Raw genomic sequence first — 21,420 nt, forward strand, 5'->3', positions numbered from 1 at the left:
CTTAAACTGGGCCGTGGCTGAATCTTCCAGCATGACAATGAAAGCACATCTTGCATTTTGCATGACCATATTCTACATCCCGTAACCCTACCCAATGCCTAAACGTAACAGCTACCTAACTAACTATTAATAAAGCAGTAATTAGGAGTTTATTGGGGTAAAAGTCATAGATAATAGTTGGTTAATAGTGAGAATAATGAGACGGTGTTTTTAAAATATGTTGTATTGAGACGTTTGTAGACTTGCACCACAGTCACTCCATTGTTCTCCTCGCTGTACTTTGGCTTGATGTCATGCAGAAAGATTTGTGTTCATTCTGAAATCTGAGTTAAGTGATCTGGATAAAGCACCTCTCTGTGTTTTGCTCCATTTATCTTTCCCTCAGTAGTCATTAGTCTTTCTAATTAAACCCATCCCAATATGACCAGCAGTTTCACAATAGACATTGTTTTCTGAATCTAAATCAGAGTTTTTAAATACTAATTATAAATTTCATTTATCCTATGCAACTAAATAAAATGCCTATAAATGTCTTAAACGCCCCTTTGAGATTGTTGACTATAAATTGTGAACAATTTAACCACATAATGTTCACATTTCAATTTGTGAGTGTAGATATATAGTTTTCTTAAACTGTTTATTATTGAAAACTTGAATCAGGCAATATTTATTTATTTTATATATAATTTATATATATAATTTATTATTATTATTATTATTATTATTGTTATGTATGTATGGTATATATGGTATGTATGTATATAAAATATATAAAATATATAAATATAAATATATATATATATATATATATATATATATATATATATATATATATATATATATATATATATATATATATATATATATATATATATATATATATATATATATATATATAATTTTTTATTTTTTTATTATTTTTTTTAAAGGGCAAAGAACAATTGGCTGTTTATTTTAATGCCATTTTAAAGGTATTGACTGTGTATATATACATGAATATTTTATTCATGTTTAAAATGTTACTTAAATACAACAATATAAAATAATACATTAATAAAAAAAAATATATATATATATTATTTTTTCATTTTTCATATAGGACCGATAGAAGAACTGTACATTTTAATAGTTACAAATGCCATTAAACTTTGCTTTAAATATGTTTGCATGTAATTTGAGAGAGAGAGAGAGAGAGAGAGAGAGAGAGAGAAAAGCTATAAGTTTATCTGGTTCAAGAACAGCGCCATCATTTCCTCGCTGAGAAATGTCATGTGGCTTTTAAGTTGTTAAACTGTGTGAGGGTGTGTCTGTACTCTGTGTGTGTGTGCGCCTTTGAGCGGGAGAAAAGATAATATGTGCTTTTGGTCCATAATAAAAATGTAATTTTGTGGCAAAAACACATGGGAATAAGTTGTTTCAATCCTATTGTTTCCTATATTTATTTGCATGGTCAGTGTCATTGTGGGTTTTGGTTCTTTTGCTGTTGTCAGCTGTAAGGACCTCTTGAAATAACTGGCGAAGTGATATGGAACTGTAATTGCGGTCAAGACCTTCCTGGAACTACTTTAGCTATGCGTTTACCTGAAAATAACTGCACACCTTAGAACGTTTGTCAACCAATCAGAATCAAGCATTCAACAGCCCCGTAGTATAAAATGTTTTAATTACTTTTAATGAAAGAAATTTTATTTTACTAACGTTTTCTCTGTTCTTCTTCCATTGGCATTTGATAGTTCTCCTGTTTTTCTTCCTCAGCGGTGAAATGGACGATGGAAAGCCGGTGTGGGCGCCCCACCCTACAGATGGGTTCCAGCTGGGAAGAATCATCGACATCAGTGCCGATAGTCTGACCATCGAACCTCTCAACCAGAGAGGGAAGGTGAGGAGGAGCTTCTGCAGAAATACACGTCACGTTTAAAGCTGAAACATGCTGCGTGCAAGTACATGAACACTTCCAGTTACACAAGCTCTTTTTAGACATTTTTGCATATATTGTGTGTCAGAAAATGTAATTCATTATCCAATGGAAGTACATGCTGTAGTCCCAAGGGCTCTACATTAATAGTCTTTTATGCTCAGTTTTCATTTAAATATCAATGTCATGGCAGATCAACAATTTGAATCTCGCTGAGCAAGCTAAACTGTCATCATGTTTATAGCGTGTATAACAACACATCTGGTTTAATGGGATAGTTCACCTAAATGTGAGAAAATTCACTCACCCTCATGTCATTGCAAACGTATGGTTTTCTTTCTCAAAAGAAGGAATTTTGAAGACTTTTAGTAATCAAACTGTTTTGGTTACAATTGACTTGTATGGACAAAAAAAAAAATTCTCAAAATATGCTCTTTTGATGTTCCACAGAAGAGTAAAGGATGACAAAATTTTCATTTTGGGTGAACTATTCCTTTTATGGTACAAAAGTCATTTTGTTGCCTGCCTGAATACTGAGGTTTGCTAATGCAAGAACTCATGTTAAGCATCTACAAAAAGAAACACGCTCTTAAAATGCGTTAGCTGATCATTTGGGCCTGCGTATTTGTGTAATGTTTTTTTTGTAGCCTTACAAGCTTGCAATTCTTCAGCCTGACATCAGAGGGTGTAAACCCATAGAATATGATTTAGTGAGAGATATTCATGAAACAGGGAATGGCAGTTAGTTAAAAATCTGTTTTTTAAGTAAGGGATAATGTACATCCAGCCGGTTGTTATCTCAGAATAAACCCAGACAGGGTGATCAGGATCAGGTCTTCATCAGCCTGAAGGGGTTTATTCTGTGATAACAACCGGCTGGATGTACATTATGCCACTTATTAAACGGCTACTTGCCACATAAGTAAATAATTAGACGCTAAATATTGATCTGAGTTGAAATATTTTATTAGCTCTTTAAAGGAGAACTTGGTAACTTTTTTAACTTAATAAAACTGTCTAGAAATCATTTGGATGGTTAAACAACCTGTTCTGGTGATATTGGTGACTTTCCCCGCTCCCCCCAGCGTTCCCAGGAGGAAAACCAACCTTGCAGCTTGGGCACTACCGTCCCGGCAAGATAGAAATTGGAAGTCTCGTGAGAAGCGAGAACTAGAACGAGAATGAGCGCAAAACACAAATTGCTTTACGGCAATTCGACATAAACACACAGCATGTATGATGTATTACCAGAGAATGTCTAGATTACCCACCTCGGTAGACATAGCTCCACGCGATACAGTTGGCTTGCTCCGATCAAAACAAACGCACATGAGCAGCAGTAGAGAGGGGGAAGAGGCCGCCGCAAGTGAGTTTTTTACGACTGTGTTGTGAAATATACGCCCCCCCACAGCTGTAGGGGGAGCTCGTGGGGAAAACATGCGACAACAAAAGGGAAAATCAGCGAAGAAGTGACTAGAGTTCGCTAGAGTTACCGAGTTCTCCTTTAAACGCAAAGCTTCCGCGGAGAGAGCACTTATTACACAGCATTTCCTCACAGAAATAATTATTAGATTCGACTGAGTTGTTTGATTAGCTCACCTAACGCAAAACTTGTGTTTGGCACAAACCATGTTTATCTTTATTTTTCTACTTTGTGTCGTACTGTGGTTGTTGAGGGTCGTGTCACACAACTTCCTGATGCTGACATCTGTCTAATTGTTTGAGATTCATAAGTGACAGACGAATGTGCATCTTGGATTGGACACAACCTTTTATATGAGAATTAGTTTCTCCTCAGGTGTTAAAGTTTATAAGCCTGCTTATGATTTTGCAGTCATAACGATGCCAAATTCTATAGTTACGTCCATGTTATTATTTGCATCTAGTTTTGTTTTTCCCTACTGTGACCCTGTGAGCACAGACCTGGTGGCCATTTTTAGATTGCAGCTCAACAGTTAAGAACCACTGACAACAGTGTTTCCTGCACAGCTTTGTCAATCTGCTGCAAAAATATCATATTTTATCTGACTTATTAGTAAATATGACCGTGTACAGATAACCAATGGCAAGAAAACCTGACACAAACAAATGAACTCACGTTAAAACTCGCGTTAAAAAACTCACATTACCTGTTTAAATTATTCTAATGAATCCTGAACTCCTGAACTGAATCCATTAGAGCGGTTAATGAATCATTAAACAACTGACTCACTGATCTGCAAGCTGTCATTGCGTTCAGCCTTGTCCGTCTTGAAAGGAAGTTTTGTATTTAACTGAACTTTAATACAATTTCTCATCAAAAACTGACTGATTGTTCATCTGAATGTAGTTTTAATGTACTTTTATCTATGTGTATCTTAAATGTATGTTAAATGTGTATCTTTAACTAAGAACGGTCAGTTAGTAATGATTAAAATGTGTGTGTTTCGCAAACCTTAAGTACACAAAGTAGTACACAAAATGTACTTCATTTCAAGGTGGTCATTGTTAAAATGACTGAAGTGTGGAAGAGTTAATGGGAGCCACAGTTCTGTAGAAAACCAAGCCAGACAGGACTTATAGTTCAGGGTGGAAATGAAACCGCTCGCTCTCTCACAACTCTTACTGGTTGTCAAGGAACACCAGTGAAAATCTCATTAAAAACCGCATTCCAAAGGGAAAGTTCTGTTGATTTAAAGGGCTTTCAGGAAAAAGCTTGTGCTTTCAAAACAAGGAACTGCTAATATGATCTCATAATGAGGTACTTGCATTGTTGTCATGCTTCTGTCAAAAACATTTTTTGCACTTCACAGATTGTTTGCAGAAGCAGCAGAATGACTTAAATCTATGGCTGAATGCTTGTGTTTTCAGAGCTGCTGCAAACATGTCCTGTTGCCCATATGGAGTCCGGCCCTCTCTGGAGCTTTACACACATTACAGTAGCAATATCTGTGTGTGTGTGTGTATGTGTATGTGTGTGTGTTTTCACGTCTGACAGCTACAAGACAGCGTGTTGTGTGCAGCATTACATCTCGCCCATGTGATTTGTGTGCAGTGTGATGTCGCCGGGCTGTGAAAGCACAATGGGCTGTCTGTTTACACGCTACAAGTGTGTGTGTGTGTGTGTGTGGAAGACACACTATTGTCTGATACCACAACAGAAGCATGGAGGTGGAATACATAAAGTGGGAACCGCACATAATTAGTTGTAGTTGTGTTTGCTAAGACAAGCATCAATATTGCTATCAGATCCCAAGTATTAAAGGGATAGTTCTCCCAAAAATGAAAAAATTCTGTTATTAATTGCTCACCCTCACGCCGTTCCAAACCTGTAAGACTTTCGTTCATCTTCAGAACACAAATGATTTAAGATGATTGAGGTTTCAAAGAGTTCATAAAGTGACCGTAATGAGGAAGTGGTTTAATCCAAGTCTTCAGAAGAGACTCGATCTGGCTTTGTATTAGTGCTGGGTTGAAAATATTGGTTTCTCGATTTTAATCGATTCTCGTATTGATGAATCACTATCAATTCTTAAATCCTAATGGTCGATCTTTTAGTCTTTGCTGTTTTCAGTTGAGGCGTGAACAAAACTTGATTAAACATTATTTGTAGAGCACCTGCCATCCAATAAATCGCAAGCTTTGTTACTCTTGATATGAAACAAAGTGTCAGCTTTCAAATTCTGTCAATTTTATCACGAAACAATAAATACCAATTCATGTGGCGTGACAGATCGCTACAGCGCCTCAGTTGAACCGATCATCTCTTCCTCTTTACTACTAGTTACAGCACCAAATAAACATGAATGAACATCAGAAGGAATGTTGAAAGAGACAGTTCAACTTACTAAAATCTGTATCATGTCTCAATCAGTGCTTCAACTGCAGAGAGATGCCAATAAAACATTTTGCTAAATAGGTGCACAATATTACATATCCATTATATATTTTTTCTTAAAGGATTAGTTCACCCCAAAATGAACATTTCCTAATAATTTACTCACCCCAATGCCATCCAAGATATCCATGTCTTTCTTTCCTCAGTGGGAGAGAAATTATGTTTTTTGAGGAAAACATTTCTGGATTTTTCCTCTAACAATGGACTTCATTGGTTACCATCGTTTTTAAGTCCAAATCAATGCAGTTTCAAAAGTCTTTGAAGTGTTTAAACGGGCTGTACGCGATCACAGCTGAAGAAGAGGTTGTTATCTAGCGAAACGATAGGTCATTTAAAAAAATTGTTTTATCATTTATAGACTTTTTACCTTCAATAGTTCGGATCAATGAATATGAATAGTATATGAATAACATTCTGATGAATATGAATAGTAGTTCAAATAGTATTGCCGGCGCTGGCGTGACCTTTCAACGTGATGATGTAGTTCCCTGTCCGTTTGTTGATCAGCTCAATCCAAACTATTGAAGGTAAAAAGTCTATAAATTATTATTTATTTTTTTTAAATGACCTATCGTTTCGCTAGATAACAACCTCTTCTTCAGCTGTGATCGCGTACAGCCCGTTTAAACACTGCAAAGACTTTTGAAACTCCATTGATTTGGACTTAAAAACGATGGTAACCAATGAAGTCCATTGTTAGAAGAAAAAAACATAATTTCTCTCCCGCTGAGGAAAGAAAGACATGGATATCTTGGATGGCATTGGGGTGAGTAAATTATTAGGAAATTTTCATTTTGGGGTGAACTAATCCTTTAACCTTTAATTTAATTGGGATTTAATTGGGAAAATCTAAATGGAATTGTGAAAATTGTGTCAATGACCAGCTCTACTTTAAATGATGAACAGATTTAATGTAGGCTTTTGTTCAACTGCTGTACTGATAGAGCACTTGCAGAACAGTAAACAGAAGCTCAGCTGTAATTTCTTGACACACAAGAACCACTGAGGTTTGTTTTCACATCAAGCAAATACGGTTGAGCTTTCATTTACTGTGTTTGATGTGCTTTATGTGGTAAACACACAATGTCCTCTATGATGTCTTTTATAAACTTTATGAATCATCATTGTTTTGGTGAAGTGGATTCTCAAGTTTCAGTAAAATATCTTTGTGTTTCAAAGATGAATAAAAGTCGATAATTTTTGGGTGAACTTTCCCTTTAAACTTCAGCATGTAACTAATCCTGCATTTGTGCTTTAGAAGTAAATAACACTTTAAAGTGTGCAGCTTGTTGAAGAGAGACATTCAGAATTGACTTACATGCACCTAGTAACACCTTAGAAAACCGTCCAGAACCCCCTAGCAACAGCATAGCAACATGCTAAAAACACTGTGAACGCCACAAATGAGTCACCACAATTAATACGGTAAACAACATCTGAGCAACTGCATATCTAGAGTTCCCTAGCAACAGCCTGTCAACTCCCTAGCAACACCTTAGCTTCATGATTCCAAATACTGCTCACCTTTTCTTCTCACTGACATGCAGAATCCAGATTATGAAAGTGCTCATTAACGTTCAATGCAAGCAGAGAGTTGTATGATTGTGCATGTGCAAGAGAAAGCGTGTGGCACTTTACACAAGTTTTCACAGGCTTTTAGCGTGCCGTACGGTTAATGATAGTCATTTCTCTGTGTTCCAGCACTTTCAAGCTTCTGTCAATCAAGTCTTCCCTGCTGAAGATGATGTCAGCAAACATGTGGAGGACAACTGTAAGTGTCAATGTGTTTGAGATGTACATGTTGGTCATGTGTTGGATAAAGTGGCACAGTTCATTAATGGCTGTGTGTGTGTGTGTGTGTGTGTGTGTGTGTGTGTGTGTGTGTGTGTGTGTGTGTGTGTGTGTGTGTTACAGGCTCGTTGATGTACTTGAACGAAGCCACGCTTCTAAATAATGTCCGTGTGCGCTATAGTAAAGATAAGATTTATGTAAGTATATTCTTTGTTGCCAATGTTGTCATGAAGACACTATTCTTTATGTCCCCTTCATGCTTACTTCTCTTCTATGATTAAATGTTATTAATTTCTGAAATTCCTCAAATAAATTATGTACAAATTTTCAGGGTTCATTAATATTTTAAAATGGTTGTCTGCAGAATAAAAAATTCATTTATTGGTTCCTTTCTTGCTGCTCATTTTACTTTGTGTTCTAGACATTTGTTGCCAACATCCTGATTGCTGTGAATCCATATTGTGAGATTCCCAAGCTGTATTCCCCAGAGAGCATCAAACAGTACCGGGGCCGATCGCTGGGCACTCTGCCACCTCACGTCTATGCAATTGGTAAGTGGCCGTGGACCTACATGCTTCATTTAATCCAAAGGAAGTGATATTACAGTGCCCCTATTATGCTATTTTAAAGGTTCCTACAACAGATTTACATGAATCCTTGGTCAAAAAACTCTTTTTCTCATTATATACATTGCAGCATCGTTACTTTTCTCAGTGTCTGAAATGGTTCGATCAAGGATTCAGTCTCTCTAAACCCCTCATTTCTGAGAGCCGACTCTGCTCCGATTGGTCAGATGACCCAGTCTGTTGTGATTGGCCTACTCTGCTCCGATTGGTCAGATGACCCAGTCTGTTGTGATTGGCCTACTCTGCTCCGATTGGTCAGATGACCCAGTCTGTTGTGATTGGCCTACTCTGCTCTGATTGGTCAGACAGCCCAGTCTGTTGTGATTGGCCTACTCTGCTCTGATTGGTCAGACGGCCCAGTCTGTTGTGATTGGCCTACTCTGCTCTGATTGGTCAGACGGCCCAGTCTGTTGTGATTGGTCTACTCTGCTCCGATTGGTCAGATGACCCAGTCTGTTGTGATCGGTCTACTCTGTTCTGATTGGTCAGATGGCCCAGTCTGTTGTGATTGGCCTACTCTGCTCTGATTGGTCAGATGACCCAGTCTGTTGTGATTGGCCTACTCTGCTCTGATTGGTCAGACAGCCCAGTCTGTTGTGATTGGCCTACTCTGCTCTGATTGGTCAGACGGCCCAGTCTGTTGTGATTGGTCTACTCTGCTCGATTGGTCAGACGGCCCAGTCTGTTGTGATTGGCCTACTCTGCTCCGATTGGTCAGATGACCCAGTCTGTTGTGATTGGCCTACTCTGCTCCGATTGGTCAGATGACCCAGTCTGTTGTGATTGGCCTACTCTGCTCGATTGGTCAGATGACCCAGTCTGTTGTGATTGGCCTACTCTGCTCCGATTGGTCAGATGACCCAGTCTGTTGTGATTGGCCTACTCTGCTCTGATTGGTCAGATGACCCAGTCTGTTGTGATTGGCCTACTCTGCTCTGATTGGTCAGACAGCCCAGTCTGTTGTGATTGGCCTACTCTGCTCTGATTGGTCAGACGGCCCAGTCTGTTGTGATTGGCCTACTCTGCTCTGATTGGTCAGACGGCCCAGTCTGTTGTGATTGGTCTACTCTGCTCCGATTGGTCAGATGACCCAGTCTGTTGTGATCGGTCTACTCTGTTCTGATTGGTCAGATGGCCCAGTCTGTTGTGATTGGCCTACTCTGCTCTGATTGGTCAGATGACCCAGTCTGTTGTGATTGGCCTACTCTGCTCTGATTGGTCAGACAGCCCAGTCTGTTGTGATTGGCCTACTCTGCTCTGATTGGTCAGACGGCCCAGTCTGTTGTGATTGGCCTACTCTGCTCTGATTGGTCAGACGGCCCAGTCTGTTGTGATTGGTCTACTCTGCTCCGATTGGTCAGATGACCCAGTCTGTTGTGATCGGTCTACTCTGTTCTGATTGGTCAGATGGCCCAGTCTGTTGTGATTGGCCTACTCTGCTCTGATTGGTCAGATGACCCAGTCTGTTGTGATTGGCCTACTCTGCTCTGATTGGTCAGACAGCCCAGTCTGTTGTGATTGGCCTACTCTGCTCTGATTGGTCAGACGGCCCAGTCTGTTGTGATTGGTCTACTCTGCTCGATTGGTCAGACGGCCCAGTCTGTTGATATTGGTCTACTCTGCTCTGATTGGTCAGACGGCGCAGTCTGTTGATATTGGTCTACTCTGCTCTGATTGGTCAGACGGCCCAGTCTGTTGTGATTGGTCTACTCTGCTCTGATTGGTCCGACGGCCCAGTCTGTTGTGATTGGTCTACTCTGCTCTGATTGGTCCGACGGCCCAGTCTGTTGTGATTGGTAAACCGCTTATAGCATGTGTTGGAAACAAAACGGCTATTGTCATATCTGAATTTTGTCTCCAGTAATAATGGCGTCGGTTTTACGTATCAATTCCAGCGCGAGTCTTAATTCTTTGGAAGTGGTGCAAAGTGGTGTTTGCTTTCGTAGCGCAGACACTAGCATCTTCTCAACATGTCGAAAAACACGAACCAAACTCTTCCAGTCTCTGATACAACTACAGTGCTTGAGGGTCAAAGTAGACGTTGTTCACGGACAGCCAATAAAAGACCATAGGCTGGACAAACAAACAGATTTGTTATGTAGGTTTGTAACAGGAAGTGAGACTGGAATTACTGATGAATCGTTTCAACAGTTCAGATTCAATTTTTTCTTTAGGAGACAATAGCTTTATTCTTCGTGCACTTTGATCTTTGAAACTTTGCAGACCTTTCACATTCATAAACGGCTACATTACACACTACATGAAAGGATATTATTGGAAAAAGCATAGTAGGGGCACTTAAGGCTTCTCAATGATGTACACAAAATATTTACTATTAGCTTGAATATGTAAATTTATATTTATTACTCCCTGTATATACTCATACCTATTATTTATGTTTAGCGGATAAAACTTATCGTGACATGAAGGTGCTGAAGATGAGTCAGTCCATCGTTGTGTCGGGAGAGTCAGGAGCTGGAAAAACCGAAAACACCAAGTTTGTTCTCAGGTATAGAAAGGTCTCATTTATATAGCAATAAAATAGTTTGAATAAAAGGAAGAGATGCATTTCTACACAACACTCCAATCCTTCGTTTTTAACACTAAATACGTACATGATATGAATTTAGGAATATGAATGTTTAATTTAATGTGAGATGGGTTGTTCTCTCCTCTCACAGGTACTTAACTACGTCTTATGGTACAGGTCAAGACATTGATGAAAGAATAGTTGAAGGTACGCTTGAATGACTAATCTAAATTTGTACCCCACTATACTTTAACTAATGTAAGTCATAGAAAATATGACGAAGAAACAACTGTTTTCCTTCACTCAATTCTAGCAAACCCTCTGCTCGAGGCATTTGGAAATGCCAAAACTGTCCGAAACAACAACAGCAGTCGCTTTGGGAAATTTGTGGAGATTCACTTCAATGAAAAGGTGCGTCTTGTACAAAAGTCTCACTAGAGACAGATAAATGTAATGCTTTGTAGATATCAGTGCACAGTTTTACTTTACCGCTGAATTTGTTGTCCTCTGAGTGCGTGGTGCAACACCATGTGCTGTTGTTTTTTTTAATTGATATAGTGAGTAGTGATGCAAATGTGTGATTTTTGTAAATGAATTTGTTAGACATTTCTTTGCATGCTGATTTGTTTTCCAGAACACAGTAGTAGGTGGTTTTGTGTCCCATTACCTGTTGGAGAAGTCCCGCATCTGCACACAGGGTCAGGAGGAGAGGAACTATCACATCTTCTACAGGCTGTGCGCTGGAGCTCCTGAAGACATCAAGGAGAAGTTCCACCTCAGCTCTCCAGACTGTTTCAGGGTGTGTGTATCCTGCGTCTCACAGACCCACTACACTTACATTACACTTCAACTTCTTTAAAATAGCCATGTGTGCAGATTTAGACCCCTGTTTACCTCTGGTTTCAATCCGTTTACACCTGGTATTAAGATATTTTTGGTCCATCGGATCACAAGTGGACGACACTAAATACAGGTGTAAACGGGGTCTAAACCACTTTGAGCTCGTCCACTTTCCAACACTTCCAGAGGTAGTTGAAAAAACGCATTTGACCGGATTGCTTTCGTAGTATAAACACTCATGTGGTCGAATGTGTTCAAACAGCCACAAAAGACCGTCTTCTCTCCGTCTACTGACCTAATGCGTGAACATTATGGGAAGAGCTCTAGACAGGCACAAAACGTTCCAAGCACAATGTTCTCTCATCATTCCTGATTTCTGTCAGAGCAGAAACTAAAGCTGATGCTCTCCTTATGTTTTTCCAGTCATCTCTGACTACTCTGACGTTCATATGTAAATTGTGTGAGCTTATTTTGTCCTTTAGATCGAAAGATCTGCAAAAACCCATACATTTACCCGTCCATAGACCCTCCCCCCTAAGAAATCAGGACAGAAGTGTTTGAAAGTGGACAAAAGAGACGAATTAAACACCAGGTATAAACGGGAATGTGTCTCCCTCGTCTACTTGTGATCCGATTGAACTAAACGCATCTTAATACCAGATGTAAACAGGGTCTAAGTGACTCAACAATGAGTGTGTTTACATGCACGTTCTTAACCCGATTATGCTTAAGCCATCAATGCACATGGTAATGTAAAGGCGTTAACCCGTTTTCCTTTACCGGAGTACGGTCATAAACAGCTTAAGCATAAACCGATCGATTTTTGCAAACTCGGACTCTTTCTTGACCCAAGAAATGATTAAAATGTGTTCTCATCTTGTGCAGAAGTGGTTCAGCCAAAATTCTGCATCCGTAACTGTGTAAGAGGAGAATATGGGTCTGTAAGCTTCCCGCTGATATTTTGGAGTACTCTTGGGTTTTTAATGCTTTATTTAACATCAAAACTGACATAAAAATGGAATACTCTAAATCAGATACACGGATAGTTAGGTTTTGACCTCAATACCGGGGAATAACCTGATTTATTAATGAAGTCTTGTAAACGTGGTTTACTTGCATTGCCAGGTTATTGGTTTGCATGTTACCCGGGCTGACGGTCTAATTCATTAAGCTGATTTCTGGGAGTTATCAGCGTGTTATCAGTGTATTGATGTATGCATTGTCAATAAACATATTAACAAACAACTTTATTTTGACATCTGGCTTCCTGAACATAACATTTTTTATGCATTCCACTTATGACAGGCACATGTCTGTTCTTAATTTGTGTTATATTATTAGCATGACAGTATCATTTGCCATATTCAGGTTGATCATGAGTGTGATCAAGCAAAGTGTTGAAGTTGCATTATTGAAATAGTCATTCATAAATATCTGTTAGCTAAACCATGTTTATTGTACACTTTTTTTCTTTTTTTTTCCATCTAGTATCTATGTCGAGGATGCACGAGGTACTTCTCTACCAAGGATTCAGACAAGCTGATTCCTCAAAACCGCAAGAGTCCAGAGGTAATACATTTATTTTCTATCAGTTGTCTGTATAATCAGAGGAACTGCCATCAGTGCGGCTTACAACGACTCTAAGGGTTATTTGAGAGGGAACTCACTTGCCTTTCTCTAGTATAAATGTTTTGGATACATCTGTTAAAGTTAACAGCAAAGATCTGTTGCGTTTTATACTTCAGTTAAAGATGTACATTCCAATGGAAAGCAATTTTAGCATTCTTATCCACCAATTTGATACATTTTCACACCAAACACCAAAAATTGATTGAATTTACTGGAAATAATTCATAGTTGTCATTTTTTTAAATATTCCGTTGTCAAAGTTTTGGATTAAGGGGGCAATAGGGTCATTGGTGAGATGGGTAGAAGAATAGTCATTGATGAAGGGGTCAGTGGAGGGTCACTGGGACGGGATTCTGGATTTATAGATTCGCTGTTGATTTAGGCACGATACGCCTCAGCACTGATTCATCTCAGCCTTTGCGAGTGTCTACACTTGTGTTTGGTTGCTGGCCACTTGCTTATGACCATGTATATATCGAATTGTTTATAATTTATGCATGATTGTATTCATACTAATCTAATCACTGCACTAATCATCGTTGTCTGTGGTTGTGTGTGTGTGTGTGTGTGTTTGTGTGTCCCTAATACATCAAAGGATGGGCAGGTGAATATGTGTGTTGTGCAATCAGTGGGACTTTGGTTTTCTTCTCTCCTTTCGGGATATAAATACATGACCTGGGTCCAATGTATTTCTTGGAGGACAATGCTAATTATATTGTGCCATTTGGAATGTGGGTTTACTAGTTTTAATCGATTTCTCATCGTTTCCTTGTTCCTTTAGTTAACAAACTTGAAAGAATATTCTACTTGAGTTACACTGGTTACATATTAACCTTTTTGCATTATACCCACATTTACAGCAAGTTCCTGCCATGGCCATGTAACGCTTAAAAGCTAAATAAAAACACACAAAAAGACATGTGAAATATATATTTGACCCAGATCTTGTAAAAGTGGTAAGTTACTTTCCTTTATTGGGAGCTAAACTGACATTGCGCTCCTGTTTTGGCTTTTCTTGGCTTTCCATAAGGTAACGGGATATTCCTCTCTTAATATTCCTGTTTATGATTTGTCACACAATATGTGTTGAAGTCACTTTCAAAGCAAGCAGCTTTCTGTTGGTTAACATGGCAAATTTACACGACGACAAACTTGAGCTACTCTTTCCACTTAATATGACTTGACTTTGCCTGCAAAATTTCTCTGAACAACAGTAAATGTGACTGCAACTACAAGACCTCAACGCAATAAGCAAGCACTACTATACAGTAAACTTTACTGTAATTTGGTTGTCTGCAGTCACATAAGAGGGACCGAACAACTGCATGTAAGCATATTGGATCTCAGTTGACAGCCTGAAGGCAATGACATGGAGACTACGACAGTCACGAGTTTCACGATGTAGCTTTGTGTATATATTTAAAGGATTACGTGGAGTTGGTGTTCTGCTGCCCATGTGCTTATGGTTATGCTGTGTAGGGTAACAAAACTTTGAAATAAATTGATTCTAGTTGCTGTGCTTTATGATGATAAGCTCACGTGTTTCTGTTCTGACAACATGCCTGAGTCTAACTTGAGATTTGTTCCTCAGCTTCTGAAGACCGGTCCTCTGAAAGACCCTCTGCTGGACGATCACGCCGACTTTAACCGAATGTGTGTGGCCATGAAGAAGATCGGTCTGGACGACACAGAGAAGCTCAACCTGTTCAGGGTGGTGGCTGGGGTTTTGCACCTTGGAAACATTGATTTCGAGGAGGCCGGAAGCACCTCAGGTAAACGGAGAGCTAGTGTAGCTCCTGAATATACTTACTACACAGTTATTACACACACACACTGGTCTGGTGCTTACTGTTAAAATACTCTTGTGACTCCGCAAACACTTTTAACAGTCAACCCTGAATCCGTTTTAGAGTTTTTGACTAAAGCTACATTTTAAAATCTTAGGTAGGCTTTTTATATTGCTCTTTTGAAGTATTTTTACTTCTAACTCACCTTTATAATAGCCAAGGGATCTGGCATGACATTAAAACAGCAACCAGCTAACTTTGTGTTTATTCTTTGAAAGCTGCCGACAGTGAAAATAATCCAGACTATAGCACTATCTACAAACTTGTAAGGTTTATACATTTGTAACCAGCTGTTTAGTTTTCAGTAAAATTGGTTTCTTTCTTACCAGTTAGACAGAACATGTTGCTGTGAGTTTATTTTACATTAAAAATAAATGCTTTCATTATGACTTGCTGTTTCTGATTGCAAACTCACTTGAGCCATCTATCTATCTATCTATCTATCTATCTATCTATCTATCTATCTATCTATCTATCTATCTATCTATCTATCTATCTATCATTTTATTTTATTTTTTATTTGATACATATATATGACATAACCTTTCCCTCACAATAAACATCAGGTCACATTAGCCATCAGCTCAATTATAAAGCAGATCTTGATGAAAACGAAGAAAAGCATCTAGGAAATGTTTCTGTGTATTGTGTTGGTCTCTCACTGCACTGCTGTTGATGTGTGTGTTTCAGGGGGGTGTGTCTTAAAGAAGACGTGTGGCCAGTCGTTGCAGTTCTGTGCCGAGCTGTTGGGTCTGGATGAGGAAGATCTGCGGGTCAGTCTGACCTCCAGGGTCATGCTCACCTCTGCAGGGGGCGTCAAAGGCACAGCCATCAAGTAAGAGCCAAGTCTCGTGCTCTCTGATGAAGAATTGAACCGAGATGCTTGGAATCCAGTGGGAAACCAATCACAGCCACGGCACTCCCTAACCAGAGATAATAGCTACACTGAGTGCTTTCCCTTGAGTAGTCACAATACCCAGCGTGAAAGACACAGTTGGTTTTAATCGTGTAACGGTGCTCTTGTTGTCTTCTGCAGGGTTCCTCTGAAGGTGGAGCAGGCCACCAGTGCACGTGACGCTCTGGCTAAAGCCATCTACAGCCGTCTCTTCGATCATGTGGTCACCAGGATCAACCAGTGCTTCCCCTTCGACTCGTCTGCTCACTTCATCGGTGTGCTGGACATCGCTGGCTTTGGTACAAGACCGTCTTTGCTCAATTTTCATTGAGTCACCTGAGCCATTAATGCCATGTGGCTGATCATTCAAATTCCATTTCATGCTGTTAGGATCCTTACAAAAATAAAACATCACTAGCACAACATCTACAATATAACGAAATATTTGCCATTTGCGTTTAGCTTTCCAAATATCAGAATTGAAGTTAACCAACTGTAAAACCAAATTGTTCTCTTCCTTTTCCTCAGAGTATTTTGAGCACAACAGTTTTGAGCAGTTCTGCATCAACTACTGTAATGAGAAACTGCAGCAGTTCTTTAACGAGCGCATTCTCAAAGAGGTGAGATCTTCACAGCTCATTCACAACCGCCTCATCCGGTCACAATTTACACCCATGTGTTTGTACATATTAAAGCTACTGTCAATTATCTTCCTATTACATTTTCTTTAATATTATATTACATACACTAGTTCAAAAAATTTGAGGATTTGAGACCTTATTGAAAAAGGCTTACCAATAAATGAGTACTTATTAGCAAGGATGCATTGAACTGATCAAAAGTGACAGGAAAGACATTTATAATGTTTTCTAACATTACTGAAAAAAAATATATATGACAGTTTCCACGAAAATATGAGGCAGCACAACGGTTTTCATCATTAATGATCATAAATGTTTCTTGAGCATCAAATCATCATATTAGAATGATTTCTGAAGGATCATGTGACACTGAAGACTTGAGTAATGATGCTGAAAATACAGCTTTGATCACAGGAATAAATCACACTTTACTGTATATTCACATAGAAAACAGCTGATTTAAATTGGAATAATATTTCACAATATGACTGTTTTAGCTTATTTTTGATCAAACAAATGCAGCCTTGCTGAGCAGAAGAGATCATCCCAGCCCTAAACTTTTGAACAGTAGTGTATGTTAGCTTTCTTTCTGCACATATTCGTGTTGCATTATGTATTTGTGTTGCCGTATTCATATGTGTGCAGCGTACAGAGCGTTCGTACAAAATGATGATTCATACAGTACTGTATATCACAAACATGTACGCCTTTGTGGCAAAACCCTTCTGGCAAACATTTCTGATTTGGGGTTTTTGTTTTGTTTTTTAATACAAATATAACATTGTAAAGGAGTATGGAGTATTTTCTAAATGTATTTATCAACCGCAACAAACTGTGCGGTTGATAAATGTGAAAGTGATGAAATTACATGAATAGGAATCAGCAATTCACTAACATTGTTCATCAAATTAAACAGAACAACACAAAAAAAATACAATGCAGAAACAAATTCAACAGAATTTGAGAACAGCCGTTTTATAGCCGTTATCATAACCATTGTAGAACAAAACAATCAAAAAAGTGTTATTCAATCATTCATTCATTTGTATGTCTTTGCTTTTTCTTTTACACATGATTATGGGTGTTTTACATCTTTTGTGGCAGATTTGCCACAAGTTAACTGCATTTTGCTGTAAATAAACAGTTTAGTTTTTACAGAATCAACCAAAACTGAGGATTGTTTTGGTGGTGCACTGAGAAAAAAGCTTGAGCTGGACTGATATCTTGTCTGTCGTTTTGTGTTTGGTTAACAGGAGCAGGAACTGTATCAGAAAGAAGGTCTGGGAGTCAATGAAGTCCATTACGTGGATAATCAGGACTGTATAGGTCTGTGTCTCATTAAACATGACTCTACGCCACAAATATATGATGTTTGCACTCTTTTATAAACCAGAAGGCTGAATCTTTTAGCATGAATTTACCTTTGTATCTGCATCTGTTCAGACTTGGTGGAGTCGAAGTTAGTTGGCATCTTGGACATCTTGGATGAAGAGAACCGGCTACCTCAACCCAGTGACCAGCACTTTACTGAGACCGTCCACAGCAAACACAAGGAGCATTTCCGCTTGACCGTGAGTCACACTTCACAATAGCCCTCGTTTCAGCATCTCACTCGAGTTTAGTGGCTTTAGTTTTTAAATCGCGCGTCTCACAGGTTCCCAGGAAGTCCAAGCTGGCAGTGCACAGGAACGTCAGAGACGACGAGGGCTTCATCATAAGACACTTCGCTGGAGCAGTCTGCTATGAAACGGTACACACACACACACACACACACACACACACACACACACACTTCCATTGATTTTTATATCAGGTTAGTGATATTTTCTATTGCTTAACCCAAGATCTACCCCTAAACTGCTCATCACAGAAACATGTGCAAAACACTAGATTAAAAGAAAAACACTTTCTCTTTTGTCCACTTTCAAACACTTCTGTCCTGATTTCTTCGAGGAGAGGGTTATAGGTGGGTAAATGTATGGGTTTTTGCAGATCTTTCAATCCAATGGACAACATAAGCTCACGCAAGACCAGCCGAACGCTGTGAGTGTGTGTTAGAAATCAGGAATGATGAGAAGAGAACATTGTGCTTGATCCGTTTTTCCTCTTCAAACCAAACTTGGGTTTTCAGCCGACAAAGTTTAAATCCCGTCTGGCTAGAGCTCTTCCCATAATGTTCACGCATTAGATCAGCAGGCAGAGAGAAGACAGTCTTTTGTGGCTGTTTGAATGCATTCGACCACATGTGTTTACACTACGAAAGCAATCCGGTCTAATATGTTCTCGACTACCTCAAAACATTTTAGACCCCGTTTACACCTGTATTTAGCGTCGTCCACTTGTGATCCGATCCACCAAAAACATCTTAATACCAGAGGTAAACAGGGCCTTAGACTACTAAAACTGATATTAAAATGTATACAAAATAAATTAAAATGTGTTTTTGAAACAAAATCTACATTGTACCCCACATATTGAGCATGCCTGCAAATTGTGATCACAAAGTGAAAGTGAAAAGTGACCCCGGTGTTATCAGTAATACTGCTGTTGTCACAAGTTAATTTACCGGTGTGAAGATTTCCTCACCGTAGAAGCCAACACTCTCCTAAAATCACTACTTCACAATCTCTTATGTTATTCCAGATATTGTTTTCACTCTAAATGTTGATCTGCTTCCTACAACAGTGTTTTAAAGTGTTGTGATACAATACTTACATGATACCTTTTCCTCTGTCTTTCAGACTCAGTTTGTGGAGAAGAATAACGACGCTCTTCACATGTCGTTGGCGTGTCTGGTGAGCGAGTCGAAGGATAAGTTCATCGGCGAGCTCTTCGAGAACTCCAACCACTCCAAAGACACCAAGCAGAAGGCCGGCAAACTGAGCTTCATCAGTGTCGGCAACAAATTCAAGGTCAGTCTCTAGATCATTTAGTCGAAGTAAGCGTACTGTTAGCGGTGGAAACGCAAGCCGGATCAGGGTTTACCGTCCCGAATCGGACTGTACTGTAAACGAGCCATTAGTCTCACAGCTGTTTGAAGGGAAAAATGAACCGATGTGTACAGGAAATAGTTTAATTCAGTTTGATCAAATGTAAGGTCATAAAAAGTCTGAAATATCCTAAAGCCCCCCTGTAGTCAATAATTTGATCCCTTAAAACTTATATTTGATCACCAAAATGACACCTGTAAACGTTTTTTTCCTTTAAATAAAATTCTTCATGCCTTTCACTAGCTTGAATGTAACTCGACACCTTTGCCTCATTAAGTACACGCGGTTCTATGAATATGCAAATGAGCCCCGCCTCCACTCACTCACTCAGCTCAGAGATCCACTGGTTGACGATCACACGTTGATCTGATTGGTTACAAGGTAGTTTGTGACGTCAGAAACACCAGCGATTTCAAAGCGTGTTTTTGAGACTGTCTTTGGTTCACTGCAGTTTTAAGGAGGAAATACTCAGCAATGGTGCTGACTTATGAATTTGCACATGGTTTGTCTTAAAGCACATTAAAAACACCACATAGACATATAAACTACACTAAAAGCTTGACTTTAAATGGTATAACAAAAGTCTTCATGTCATTTAAGAAGTCTTAAATTTGGGGATGTAATAGCAGTAATGGTGACACGGGAACACACTACACCACTGATCGTGCTCAACCGGACCGGCTCTGTTCCAGTCGGTGTCTACAGTCCTGACGTCTGCAGTGTCTAAACACTCGAGTCGAAGAATTTAATGTTGCCAGTCGTCCTCACAAAGATTTCATTAAACATGTTTAATATCTGTGACTATGCCGTGAGGAAGCGTTCCCTGTCAAACAGCATTCATGCTTATTTTTCTTTTTTTTCTTAATTACACATCTTGTTTCGATGTTTCTTTTATATTTATTCATAAGTTAACATTGCAAGTAAAACATTTTTAGGCTATTCATTTTGTCCTGCAGACGGAATAAAGTGAAACCGCATTCTGTAAAAATTCTCTCATTTTAAAAATAAAATTAAGTATTCTTTTATTTCGATCTGCAGTCAAATGGTAGCTTATGTAGGCTATATATAACTGCACTTGTTTATGAATATTTAATAATAATAATTTAAATAATGTAAGTCGCTTTGGATAAAAGCATCTACTAAATGATTAACATATAAAAAAAAAAAGAAATAATAATATTTGTGAATAAAATGATTTTATATACACTCCTGGGGGGAAAAAGGGCCAAGCAAAAAATGGCACAATATTGTATAAGCCTGATGGATGAAAAATACCATCTGATCATTCCTCTTTCGATAACTTTTCTTTTGTGGGAAGCCATTCTGCAATATTCTCCTGTACTCCAAAGCCTTAAATGACTTTATCACAGTGAAGTGGCTCACCAGTACCAGCACAATCTTTAACGAGCAGCTGGAAGTAGAAAAGTAAAGGCATTTTAAAATAAGAGTTCCAGTGTATTTTGGTCTTTATAATTAAAAGTCCTGCATTATGCATTTAAAAAAAATAAAAAATAATGGATATTATTGTTATTTCAGTGACACAATAAGCTGTATCTGACGTTCAATTGAAAGTAAACTCTTCTCTCTGGGCCGACCTGTTACAGGAAGGAAAGACTAAGAACATGATTTAACACGTTCAGATTTTGCAAGTATTTCAGCACAATAATCCTTTTTTTTTTTTTTTTAAGCACATTATTATTATATCAGCAAAATCTAATATTGATCCACCTCTAAATTCTAATGTATTGATATGTTAGTAAGTATGCATATATTGAAAACATATCTTGAGTGTTTTAAATGTGCAGTTACCCTGTTTAATTAAGGCAAAGAATCTGAAAT

At 38.6% G+C, this 21,420-nt stretch overlaps 1 protein-coding gene across 6 annotated transcripts in view; it reads left to right on the top strand.

Moving 5' to 3' along the window:
- Positions 1-21,420, top strand: part of myo6a (myosin VIa) — a 52,925-nt gene that overhangs the window by 17,126 nt on the left and 14,379 nt on the right. For all 6 annotated transcript variants that reach the window (XM_084432593.1, XM_084432594.1, XM_084432595.1 and 3 more), the window contains exons 2-18: positions 1,756-1,879; positions 7,494-7,563; positions 7,707-7,780; positions 8,005-8,134; positions 10,613-10,718; positions 10,891-10,946; positions 11,053-11,150; positions 11,374-11,538; positions 13,068-13,148; positions 14,800-14,980; positions 15,746-15,890; positions 16,092-16,249; positions 16,479-16,570; positions 17,845-17,917; positions 18,035-18,162; positions 18,246-18,341; positions 19,333-19,503. In XM_084432593.1, the coding sequence (XP_084288719.1) occupies positions 1,756-1,879; positions 7,494-7,563; positions 7,707-7,780; positions 8,005-8,134; positions 10,613-10,718; positions 10,891-10,946; positions 11,053-11,150; positions 11,374-11,538; positions 13,068-13,148; positions 14,800-14,980; positions 15,746-15,890; positions 16,092-16,249; positions 16,479-16,570; positions 17,845-17,917; positions 18,035-18,162; positions 18,246-18,341; positions 19,333-19,503 (1,948 nt within the window). The remainder of the gene's footprint in view (positions 1-1,755; positions 1,880-7,493; positions 7,564-7,706; positions 7,781-8,004; positions 8,135-10,612; positions 10,719-10,890; positions 10,947-11,052; positions 11,151-11,373; positions 11,539-13,067; positions 13,149-14,799; positions 14,981-15,745; positions 15,891-16,091; positions 16,250-16,478; positions 16,571-17,844; positions 17,918-18,034; positions 18,163-18,245; positions 18,342-19,332; positions 19,504-21,420) is intronic.

The sequence above is a fragment of the Rutilus rutilus genome (genome assembly GCF_951802725.1).
Source record: "Rutilus rutilus genome assembly, chromosome: 15".
NCBI classification, from domain to species: domain Eukaryota; kingdom Metazoa; phylum Chordata; class Actinopteri; order Cypriniformes; family Leuciscidae; genus Rutilus; species Rutilus rutilus.